The sequence below is a fragment of the Petaurus breviceps genome, unplaced genomic scaffold (genome assembly GCF_028583685.1).
Source record: "Petaurus breviceps papuanus isolate PSGF00001 unplaced genomic scaffold, PetGlider_PUasm1.0 551, whole genome shotgun sequence".
In the NCBI taxonomy this organism is placed as follows: domain Eukaryota; kingdom Metazoa; phylum Chordata; class Mammalia; order Diprotodontia; family Petauridae; genus Petaurus; species Petaurus breviceps.
Genome location: NW_027186372.1, coordinates 33,778,783 through 33,791,788, shown reverse-complemented (window position 1 = coordinate 33,791,788; position 13,006 = coordinate 33,778,783). Strand labels below are relative to the sequence as shown.

Sequence of the window (13,006 nt, the reverse complement as noted above, 5' to 3'; positions counted from 1 at the left end):
CCCCAGGCGACCTCTTTGCGGTTCTGATTCTCTGTCAGGAAAGTTGAGATAGTTTTAGTGGCTTTTTTAATGAGATTTGAGAGCCTGGGAAGAAACCTGCCGTGATGTGTGAGGAGCTATTATAAAAAGTGAACTTTAAACTGGCCCTTTGCACACAATTCTTTTAACAGTAACTAGAGTAACCTGTTTTTTCTCCCTGGGTTTTCTTGTCCTCGTCCCCTGACTTGGCCTGACGTTGAGCCTTGCAAACAGTAGGAGCTGAACTAGATTAGAAGAATTGGGATGTGGTTTCACATTTGAATTGCTTCATTTTCCATTTTGTATTATAATCATCTGACTTCCCAGAATGACCAGAGCACAGTGCTTTGAACATAGTAGGTTTTCAATAAATGCTAGTTTTATTTCTTGTTGAATTAAGTGTCCCAGGCAAGACCCTGCTGAGATTTGAGACCTTAGGCTGTACAGGGGCTTTGTAGTCAGTATTGGCCAGCAGGGAGTTGTTCATAGAATCATAGCTCCAAGACCTCAAGGGGACAAACTCCTCATTTTACAAATGAGGAAACTGAAGCTCAGAGGCTGTGACTTCCCCTAGGTCACAGAGGTAACAAAGATAGGATTTGAACTCAGATCCAGTGTTGACTACAACTCAGAAGCACAGCTACCATGTAAAAGGCCAGAGTTGATGGTTGCGGGGCTTGAAAAGGCACTTGGTGAGGGTCAAACCTCTCACTGAGATGGGTTTGGGAGTTGGTGACAGAAAAAAGGGCTGGTGAAGCATGGTCAGCAAGCCAGGATAGGGGCAGAGAACCAGATAGGAAGATAGGTCCTGTTCTGAGTTGAGGGACAATAGCCAGAGTTCTTTATGGAGGCATGCTGTGTTAACAGAGTGCCTTGTCAAGTCTTGCCTTTTATCTGGGTGCTTCAAGATTTCCTTAGAGGGCTCATGCCTCCTGGGGCTCCTTCTTTACCTGAGGGCTGGGGCTGGGTAGTAGAGAGGTCTAGGTGGTGTAGTATGGTGGAGAGAGCTAGGAGACATGGAGTCAAATGGCCAGTCTGAGGCCCAGCCTCATCACTGGTTGGTCTATGGCATTCTCTGATTCTGTGGGTCTTGACTGTGAGTCAAAAGAAAGGGGGTGAATATAGAAAGAACTCTAGTCCCAGAGATGAGCTTTCTCCTACCCCTACTCATTTCCCCATATGTATATATCCTGGGCCTCTGATTTTAATTCAAGAATTAAGTGGCCTCCCTGCCTAAAGCCCCTTATTGTTTTAAATCTACAATCCTAACAACATTAATAATGGAACACTTTAAAGTTTGGAAAATGCTTTCCATTTATTAGCATATTTGAGCCTTTCTGCAGATTCAAATATAAGGTAACAACCTTGTTATTTTGTGTGTTCACATGGTATTAAACATTAAAATTTTTTAAATTTATTCTTTTATTAAACGTTTTTTGAATGAGAAAATTGAGGCCCAGAGAGGTTAAATGGCTTGTCCAGGATTATATAGCTAGCATGTCTCAGAGGTAGAATTTGAACCCAGATTTCTTTTGATTCAAATCACATCCCTTTCCCCTTATATCACACAGCCTTCTTATAGTGTCTAGTGTGTGCATGGCCTTGGGAGGATAGAGGTGAATGTGACAGACATTGACCTCAGGAGCTTACTGTCTAATATCAGATTTGTCTCCTGGTGGGCCAGAGCCTTGAATAGTTTTGTTTCTCTCCCCGATTCCTCTCTGAGAGGGAGAATCTGATGTGATGTAAGTTTTGATAAAGGGGAAACTAGCATGTTTGTTTTATATGGGTCACTTCTGTTAATTGGCCCCCACTTGCCCTCCAATGTTCCAATATTTATTGAAATTGGTTTCTATAATGTTTAGACCTCTAGGAGAACTCTTAAGAATATCCTCTTCTAGGGGTGGCCAGGTAGCTCAGCGAGTAAGAGCACTGGCTCCAGTGTCAGGATGACCTGAGGATCGAATCCCGGGCTCAGACACTTAGCACCCACCCAGAAACACCTGGCCGTGTAACCTCGAGCAAGTTACTTAACCCCGATTACTTAGGGGCGGCCAGGTGGCTCAGTGAGTAAGAGCACCGGCTCCAGTGTTGGGATGACCTGGGGATCAAATCTGGGCTCAGATACTTAGCACCACACCCAGAAATAACTGGCCGTGTAACCTTGAGCAAGTTACTTAACCCCAATTGCTTAAAAAAAAAAAAAAAAAGAATATCCTCTTCTGGGTTGGAGGAAGACTTCTTGGGAAGAGCCCTTTCCTAGTCTAAACCATTTGGGCAGCAGCATTGTTTCTTGGATGGGTGCTCCCAGGCAGTGCAGGGAGTTAGTGGAAAGCCTGCTGTTATTGACTTTAATTAGGAGCAACTGCAAGATGCACCAGAGGAAATTAGGGAGGGACCATTTGGCTGCCTTTAGGAGTCCCAATAGCTGCATTTAGGAAGTATCCCATTCTTAGGGCTGTTCGAGTTCTCCTTGAATGTGTTTCCGGTGAGAAAGCATAGTTTGGTGTGCTTCCATTTTCTTCCCCAAAGGTGCTACCATAGGCATTTCCCTTGATAATGACTGTATACAGGCAGTGTGGATAGTACATTGGACTTGAGCCAGGAAGACATGAGTTCAGACCCCTTTTCTGACACCAGTACCTAATATCTTGTATCCTCAGTGTTGTCATCTGTAAAATGGGTTAATAATACCAATAGTACGGTTGTCACAAGGCACAAATGAGATAGTACATAAACAATAGTTATTATTAGGTGTGCTCAGTGCAGATCACTCAGATTCCATTCTGTCCCCTGTTAGCTTGTCTCAAGGTATTCTCTCTTAGGAAAGAAAAAATAGAATCTTTCCAGTGAAACAATAGGGGAATCCTGAGGGGACAGGAAATCATGTCATATGAAGATCATTTGAACAAACTGGGGATGTTTAGCCTGGAAGCAAAAAGACTCATGAAAGACGGATTTCACTTGTACTGCTGGGCCCCAGTGGGCAGATCTAGGAGTAAAGGATAGCAGCTGCAAAGATAATGTAATTTTGGCTTGATGGGATGAAAAGCTTCCTTCTACTTTGTTCTATCCCAAAGTGTAATGTAATGTGATGCCTCAGAAATAGTAGGCTCCCCGTCCCTAGAGGTCTTCTGTGAAAGGCTTAATCACCATTTGGCAGGGGTGCTTTAGAGGAGATTTTCTGTGTTATTACAAGTTAGACTGGAAGCCCTCTGAGGTCCTTTCCAACTTTGTAATCCTGTGAATTTGGGTTTAGAATCCAAGATCAAGAAGATTTGAACTCCATCTTTTGGAGACCACTCAGAACAAGATCAGTGGGAACAAATAGGTCTGTTTGAGAGGGATGGCCACACAAAAAGCTACAATGACTTGGATGGGCCTTAAGTCTTTAAAAAATTTTTTATTTCATCTCATTTTCATTTTTTACTGTGTTGTCTTTGCCAAAATATTCCTCTGGATTCTGTTTACTTTGTATCCATTCATAATTTGAAGAATTCTTTGAAATAGTCTTTTTCATAATTTCTTACACTGCAATAATATTCCATTCCATTTATACCACCATTTGTTTAGCCATTCCCCAATAGATGGGTACCCCTTTAGTTTCCTATCTTCTCGTCTTCATTTACCCTTCCAGATAAGTAATTTTGTTTTGCTTGTGACTTTTGCCTGTCTGGCATTATCATTCCTCTTATCCCCACCACTGCCCCATCCCAACCTTTGTTATTGTTGAGTTTTATGTCTTTGTACATCAAATATCAAATTCTGTGTGTGTGTGTGTGTGTGTGTGTGTGTATTTTCCATTCTTCTTTGTCCAGTTCAGATAAGAATGAGGTTCATTTGATGCCTGCTCTTCCTACTCCTTCCTCCATGCTGGTATAGTCTTCCCACATATTCTAATGGGGGCACAAGGTCCCTGCCCTGAAAGGACTTACAGTCTGGCTGGGTGAACAAGATACAAATATGCAAATAAAGTTAAGTAACAATAGAGGAGATGTATAATAATCTAGTACAAACCACTAGAGAAGTTTTTTGGACCTGAAAGAACTCAGGCTGTATGTGATTAATTGCAAACTGAGTGGTACAGACAGTAAGTAAGTGTTCCAGGAGTTTAGGGGAGGAGAGTTGCTGCCTTAGGAATTTTCCCAAAATTAACTCTATTGGCAGCATCTGACAGTGTTTGAAGGAGGTAATGAAGTTGTCAAATAATCTCAGATTGTTAGAACTTGAAGGGACCTCAAAGGCTTCTAACTGCTGGAGCTAGAAGAGATCTTAAAGACCTAGTCTGACATCTCTCATTTTTTTAAAGGATAACTTCGTGGGTTTTTAAAAAAAAATTCTGAACTCAAACACATCCAAAACAAACATTTCCATATGGATAGAAGAATACAAAAATAGAACTGTATATGAAACTATGACTTGCCATTTCATACTACTCCCTTTTAAAAAAAAAAGAAAATATGTAATAGGTTGAACATATTACTTTCAAAACTGTCCTGCTTGTCTGTGCTTCCTTCTACACTTCCTGATTTTCTCTTCTATCCACTTAAAAAAATGTTTCAGTGACTGTCTTTCTTTGCCATCACTATTGTTAACCCTTTTACTCTTCTTTCCCATTATACATAAAAACCTTTTTGTAAAATATAACTATGGTTAAGCAAAACAAATCCATATAGTAGACTTGTCAAAAATACATGTCTTTCTGCACATTGAGTCCATCATATCTCCTAAGAGGTGGATAGCATGCTGGATCATAGGCCTTCTGGAGACTTTGTTGGTCACTGCTTGAATCTAAGGCTTTAAGTCTTTAAAAAAATTTTATTCCATTTCATTTTTTATAGAGTTGTTGTCTTTGCCAAAATATTCCTATGGGTCCTGTTTACTTCACTCTGTATCCATTCATAATTCGAAGGACTCTTTGAAATAGTCTTTCGTAATTTCTTGGACTGCAATAATATTCCATTCCATTTATACCACCATTTGTTTAGCCATTCCCCAATAGATGGGTACCCCTTCAGTTTCCTCTCTTCTCGTCTTCATTTTCCCTTCCAGATAAAGAATTTTGTTTTGCTTGTGACTATTCCCTGTCTGGCAGTATTATTCCTCTTATCCCACCTCTGCCCCCATCCCAACCTGTGCTATTGTTGAGTTTTATGTATTTGTATATCAAATGTCAAATTCTTTCTGTATGTGTTTTTTTTCCATACTTCTTTGTCTAGTTCAGATAAGAGTGAGGTTCATTTGATGACTCTTCTTCCTGCTCCTTCCTCCATGCTTGGATAGTCTTCCCACATAGTCTAATTATGAGAAATAGCAAGTACCACCTCCTTTTTCATTTTTTCTACATTAGTTTATTCCTTTTACACTCATTCCTCTTTCCTTTCTTCAACCCTAGTAACCCAACAAATCTACCCCCAAGGTACTCTGCTTTTTCTTTTTTAACTCCCTTAATATCCTTTGAAGACATTAAGACTCTGAAGGGATACTTGTATCTCTCCTCCCATGCAGGATGTTAATACTACATCATCGTACAACTCCTTTCCAGTTGCTCATATGAATTTACCTTCCAAGGTTTCTAATGATTCTTATTTGCTTTTCAAAGTTCTTACTACACTTTGGTCTTTTATCAGTAATGCTTCAAAGTCCTCAATTCCATTAAAGGTCCTCCTCCCCACCTCCTCCTACTGGAGAATTATACTTAAGCTTTGTAAGGTTTTATTCTGGGTAGTAACACTGTTTGTTTGTATGTATATATTTACTACTTGTGTGACCTTGAGAAAATTATTTAACCTTCTAAGACTTCAGTTTCTTCATTTATAAAATGAAGATATTGTACTAGATGGCCTCTGAGGCCCCTTCCAGATTTAAATCTATGATTCTATGACTGGGATGATGGTGGTGCTATCAACAGAAACAGGAAAATCAGGAAAAGGAGCAGAATTTGAGAGAAGAGTTCTGCTGAGTGTGAGGTGCCTGTGGGGTGACATCCAGATTGAATTGATACTATTTTTAGGTCCCAAGAGATGGATGAAAAGAAAAGGTGACCAGTCTCTACTATCTATATTTTCCTACCACTTGGGGCAGCAAATACTCTTCCAAATAAATGATTTTGTGGTAATTTGATATCCAAAGTAGGAAAGTAAAAAGATAGTCTAGGCACAAAACTTACATCCTCAAATGAGATTTACTGAAAGATACTCTCTGCACTCAACCAAGGCCTTTATAGCTGACTTGACCAAGGTCTGGTGCAAATATTCAATTCTCTATCTTGAAGTAAGTCTCCACAAAATATCTCAGTTGACCTCTTTGAATGTCATATTACCTAGTTGGGAAGTACAACAGCAAATCTACTATCTAAGATTCTCCTTCTTTTCCTTCTTTTCCTTCCTTCTTTCCATCTCTGATGTGTGTCAGTGACGTTTTACACATTTTTCTTGCTTCCCAGGGATTCCCAGTGATCGATGGGTAAGCAAAATGTTACTTCTATTCCCAGATATATGCTTTGGAATCTATGAGAATTATAATTGATTGAAGGGGGTGATAAAGGGAGAAAAGGAAAGGAGAGAGTTTCACTTTATAGTGGACAATAAATCTACTAGGACTATTCTTATAGAGATAAAGACCTGGTCTCATGGTCTTGGCTATAACCTGTGAAACTTTAATATGTTACATTTCTCAAATCCCAGGGGCCATTATGATGCTTAGGAATGGGTACCTCAGTCAATCAATTGATAAGCATTTATTAAGTGCCTACTATGTGCCAGACATTGTGGTAGGCACTGGGATATAAAGAGATATAAAGATATAAAAAGTCCCTGCCTTCAGTGAGCTTTCATTCTATTATGGGAGACAACCTGTACATACATCAATATATGAAAGTATATGCAGAATGAATACAAGATAAATTATTTGGTGGGGGAGGGAATGAGAAAAGTACTCACATAAAAGTACTGTTTGAAATGAGTTTCAAAAGAAACTAAGGATTTGCAGAGCCAGAAGTAAGGAGACAGTACATTCTAGGCCTGAGAGACAGCCAGTGCAAAGACACAGATGTGGGTGATGGAGTGTTGTGTTTAAGGAACAGTAAAAAGACCAATATGGGAGGACCATAGAATGCATGAGGGGGGACAATATCTAATGCCTGGAGAGTAGGTTGGAGCTAAATTGTTAAGGGCTTTAAATGCCAAACAAAGGAATTTCTAATTATCCCTAGTGGTGATAGGGAGCCACTGGAGTTTATTGAGTAGGGTAGTGAAATGGTCAAATTTTTGCTTTAGGAAAATCACTTTGGAAGCTTGGTGTTGGTTGGATTGAAGAGGGAAGAGAAAGACAAGTCAGAGAACCAGTAGGAAGCTATTACAATATTTAAGGACAGAAGTAATGGGGACCTGACCTAGGATAATAGTCTGTGAATTGAGAGAAGAATGCTATTGATGATGCAGAAGTAGAACTGATAAGGCTTGGCAACTGATTGGATGTGTGGGGTGAGGGAAAATGAGGACTCAAAGATTTTGACTCCAAGGTTGTGCACCAGGGTGACAGGAAGTATGGCAAAAAAACAAAGGTGTGGTCAAAAGTTCATTCATGACCTGGATTTCTGGCTTAACTCTTAACTATTCTGAGCCAGTCTCTGGATTCTAAAATGGGCTGTAAGTACAGGAAACAGGTTAACATTCACTTAGGGCTTCTGCTTTTGTAGTTCTTATTTTGGGGCATATCATAATCACAAAATAGGCCCCAGGCAGTTACTAGGGACTAGAATGCAACCCTGTAACAGATATCCAACCAGCAGCTAGATATTAGAGTCTGGAGTTTAGGATGGAAGTCAGGATTGGACATTGTAGATTTTAGAATCATGGACAGGGAGGTGATAGATGAAGCTATTGGAGTGAATTAAATTGACAAGGGACAAGGGAGGGAAGAATGCTCAGGGTAGAGCTATCTGGGAAGAGTACACTGATAGGATGCCAGGAGGCAGTTGAGACGGAGAAGCATAAGTCAGAAAAGCTTTCTTTTTCCACATTCTCATTCCACTTCCTTAGGTCGATTCCATCATTAAGATAACCAATTCAACCCATGTTAATGATCACAACAGAGATGATGAATTCAAGGCAATTTAGGGAATTAATCAATGAGAGGAAGAGATACACAGCAGTATAGAATAAGACTGATGGGACTTAGTCAGGCCCACTCAGGCATTTATGTTTGTCCTAGCTCTGACCTTTACTTAAATCTGAGAGTGGAAGTTGGAGGGAGATAGAGTTGGTCTAGGACCTTGAATACATTTTCACCAGTTAGATCATAGGACCTTATATTTAGAGCTGGAAGAAACCTTAAAGGCTATCCAGCCCAAACTATTCATTTTATAGTGATCTTCCCAGGGGTCATGTTTGTAATGTCAGAGGTGGAATTTGAACCTGGGTTATCTGACTCCAAATAGAGTTGGTTTTTTCCCCTGCCTCCACTAGACCTTCTGAACCAGTTTTGAGAAAGTGAAAACTCACTCTGCTCATGCTTCAGGTCATGCCTACCTAGTTTGTGATTTTATCTTGTTAAATGCAAAAGGCCCTTCCTTGACTTGCTTGTTTCCTGTAGAAAAACGAGGAGCCAGGCTTACTTTCTGGTGTGTCCCCATGCTTCCTAGAAAGCCAATGATTCATATGATTAACTCAAGGAATATGAGGAACTCAAGCCACTACAGCATGCCTTACCAGCTGTTTGTTGCTACAAACTCTCTCACCCACAAGCCTGTAAAAAATAACAAAAATAATGTCACTGTGTGAATGTGAAGAAGGATAGCTTGGTTCTTTGGTCCGTAGCATCTCCTTGTGATTCTTCTCAAAGTCAACTCTGTTTGTGAGTATTGCCTAGTTGGAAGGATCTGGGGGAAAAGTTTGATTTTCAGCCAAACTCCATTGCCTGATTGAAGACTATGTGTATACTGTAGGTACATAATAAATGTTTGTGGAATGAAGAATTGAGCATTTGGTTCTTGGTCTGTGCCTTTTGGGTAGAGTGGTTTCTTTCAGGGGTTTCACCCTCATGACTAATAATAATAATTCATATATATATATATATGTCATGTTTCATACTTTATAAGACACTTCATATAAATTATCACATTACTAACAAGCCAGTGAGAGAGGTAATAGAGGAAAATTTTCATTAATGAGAGAAGTAACTGGTGTGGAAACCTTCGTAACCAATGCAAATTGGCAACTCTTCCAATAATGTATGATCTTAAAAACTGCCTGGGATACTGAGGGTTTAAACCTTGCTCATGGTCACATAGTTAATATCTATAAGAGGCAGAATTTGAATGCAGGCCTTCCTGATTCCAAGGCTGGTCTGCTACCCTGACACAACGCACATAGTGGAATCTTTTTTTAAAAAAATGTAATTTTAGTATCTTATTTTCCCCCAATCACATGCAAAAAACTATTTTCAACATTTGTTTTTAAAATTTTGGATTCCAAATTCTCTCCCTCACTCCCCACCCCCCTCATTAAGAAGGCAAGCAATTTGATATAGGTTATACATGTGTAGTCATGCAAAACATATTTCCATATTAGTCAACACATAAAAGAGTCTTAATAAATATTTGTGGAATAAATGAATGAATGAGTAGTTGGTTATTGGACTATGGCTTCTGGGTAGAATGACTCCATGTAGGGAATCTTCCTTCCTGGATAATAATAAGAATAAAAGTCATTCAAATTTGTATAATCTTTAACATTTTATAAAGCACTTTCCGAAATTTATTTCATTTGACTCTTATCACAATCCCATTGGGTAGGTAGTACAGATATTATTCTCCCCTGTTTCCCAAAGGAAGACAATGAGGGGATCAGAAACGTTAGAAGACACAGGACATAATTAGCAAAACTGAGATTCAAACCCAATTCTTCTAACTCCAAGTCCGAGTCTCTTACAGTTGCATCACAGTTCCTGGGGGCTTCAATAACAGTGTGACCCTATGAGAGAATAGAGAATGGTATGGAGGCAGAGTCAATCTGTTGGGAGTAAACATTGTTTCTAGGACTCAGATCCTGTCCTGGGAATGGACAGAGCTGACCAGAGTCAGCATCCTATAAATGAATGTTTCTGGTCCAGTCCCTCAGCAACGCATTGATGCCTAGCTTATCAAACTGTGGGAACTAAGCACCCCCTGGAGCAGTTTGGGAATGACTGATAGCTAAGGTCATCCCCCCCTTTTCCATTGTCCTGTGCCTTAGGCCATGGTCTTTGAATACAGGTTCTCATGTCCCACCCACATCCCTGTCCAAGCCTTGGCTAATTGGGTTGAAGTCAGAATCCCTGGGAGTTTATGTGTTATCATTGCCCTTCCTTGTCAGACTGGGGAACCGGCGCTTTATTTGGTTCTAATAAAGAATTCACCTTGCTTACTCTCTGCCTTCTAACTGCTCTCTTGAGAGGATTAAAGTGTGTTTAAGCATATTGTAGCTGTTGACTCTGAATGGCTCCTGCATGGAGAGGAATTTGAAATGTTCTGTTTCTACCCCATTCCTTTAGGCTGGCATGATCCGCACAGACAAGGACGAGTTCTTCATTGAGCCTCTGGAGAAGGGGATGTCGGAGGAGAATGATGGCAGGATGCATGTGGTCTATCGCAGGCCCCCATCTCCAAAGCACTTTCTCAATGATAGCAGGGAGACCATGTATTCAGGTAAGGCTGAGAGCACTCATGACTGGTGGAAGCAAAGGCCTTGTTGGGTGTTGAGTTGCTCAAGAATTCTTCTTTGTCCTTGGTTTTCCATATGTGCCCCTCAGCCCTTCCAATCCTGAGAGGCAAACCAGATTACCATGTTGCCTGGAACTAAAGTGTATTGCACTACCAAAGCACAGGACCACATCTGGGAGGGATTTTATACTAGGCCCAAGGGTACATGAGACTGAGTGACTAAATCAAAACTATGGATTACAGAAATATTCTTTTAAAATCAGCTAATTGGCCTTCAGGTAATCAATTTTTAAAATTGGTTTTAATTTAGTCAATTTTTATTTTGAGAACAGAGAATACAGGCATTTTTGAAATTCTGTACTTGAAGACAAGTTTGTGTTGATTTGTGTTGAGAGAGAGAGAGGAGAAGAAGAAGAAGAAGAAGAAGAAGAAGAAGAAGAAGAAGAAGAAGAAGAAGAAGAAGAAGAAGAAGAAGAAGAGAAGAAAGAAGAAGAAAGAAGGAGGAGAAGTAGGGAGAGCAAGATTGCTAAAATTTGATAAAATTCTCAGAATCCTAGGTTGACCTTGGTACAGACCATGGTAAAATCTTGTCTCTTCTTAATTTTGATCTAGCTTCTTTCTTTGGAAAGGGGGTCAGAGAGGGGTTGGATTTCTCTTGGAAAAATACCCCCATCATGTGTTTTTTAAATTATTGCTACTTATACTATTTTTCTTGTTAAGCTTTTGAGTCTTGAGGGCTCAGGTAATATGAAAATTCTGTCACCAGAAGGATATTGACCATTTTTGTGATCATATACCTTATAGTAGAGGTGTCTTGGGGCAGGGGCGGGCAGTCCCCTTGTGCTTTAGGGCCATGGGTTTGCCAGTAAGTAACAGGACAGAGATTTGATGACTAGACTTCAAAAGTTTGTCCTATGTGAACTCCGTATCCATTTTTCCTTCATCTTTGTGGCTTGTAAAAATGTTATGTGCTTTAGAATTGGGAAGTCCAGAACTCTTGGGGATAGGAGTGCAAGAATGTTGAAAACCTGGGATGCAGTGAGTAACTTTCATTCCATGAAATTTCTTAGCTAAGGAAAATCTTCTAATGAGCTCAGTGCCTTTCTTAGCTTTATAGTTTAGAAAAGCATAGTCTCCTAGTACATGGAATACAATGAAATTGCAGTTGAAATGGGTCCTTTTAAAATGTACAGTTCAGATAAAAATGTTGCTTAGAATTGTGAGGAATACTCTCTTGACTACCAAATAAAATCCAAAGTACTTAGCCTGGCATTTTGAGGTCCTATGTGATCTGGTTCCTCCTACTTTTCCAGGTTATACATATGAAACTGCTCTTTTATTTTTTCCAATTTTAAAAATATTTTTATTTAAAGTTTTGAGTTCATATTCTGTCCCTCCCTCTTCCCCCCTCTCCACCCACCCTGAGATGGTAAGCAATCAGATATAGGTTATATATGTGCATTATATAAAACATTTTTGTATTAGGCATTTTGTACAAGAAGACTCAAATAAAAGAAAAAAAATGAAAGATTTTAAAAAAAATTTTTTTTGGAGGGCAATTGGGGATAAGTGACTTGCCCACAGTCACATGGCTAGTACTTGTGTTAAGTGTCTGAGGCTGGATTTAACTCAGGTCCTCCTGACTTCAGGGCTGGTGCTCTATTCACTGCACCACCTAGCTGCCTCAAAAATGAAAGATTTAAGGAAGTGAAAAATTGCATGCTTCATTCTGTATTCAGTCAATATCAATTCTTTCTCTGGAGGTAGATAGCATGTTTCATCATTAGTCCTTTGGGATTGTCTTGTATTCCTAAGAACAGTTAAGTCATTTACAATTCTTCACTGAACAATATTGCTGTTACTATGTATAGTGTTCTCCTGGTTCTGTTCACTTCACTATGTATCAGTTCATGTAGGTCTTTCCAGGTTTTTCTAAAATCATCCTGCTTGTTATTTCTTGTAGCACGATAATATTTCTTTATAATTATATATCACAGGTTGTTTAGCCATTCCCCAATTAATGAACATCATTTGATTTCCAATTCTTAGCCACCACAAAAAGAACTACAATAAATATTTTTGTACAAATAGGTCCTTTTTCCCTTTTTTTGGATGTCTTTGGGATATAGACCTACAAGTGGTATTGCTGGACCAAAGGCTCTGCACAGTTTTATAGCTCTTGGGGCATAGTTCCAAATTGCTTTCCAGAAAGGTTGGATCAGTTCATAACTTCACCATCAGTGTGTTAGTGTCCCAGTTTACCACATCCCTTCCAACATCCAACAT

The 13,006-nt window shown here is 39.6% G+C and overlaps 1 protein-coding gene across 1 annotated transcript in view; it reads left to right on the top strand.

Moving 5' to 3' along the window:
• The window catches only part of ADAMTS2 (ADAM metallopeptidase with thrombospondin type 1 motif 2), a 470,846-nt gene that overhangs the window by 138,253 nt on the left and 319,587 nt on the right, over positions 1-13,006 (top strand). Inside the window, exon 3 of the mRNA XM_069102579.1 lies at positions 10,552-10,705. Within this exon, the coding sequence (XP_068958680.1) occupies positions 10,552-10,705 (154 nt within the window). The remainder of the gene's footprint in view (positions 1-10,551; positions 10,706-13,006) is intronic.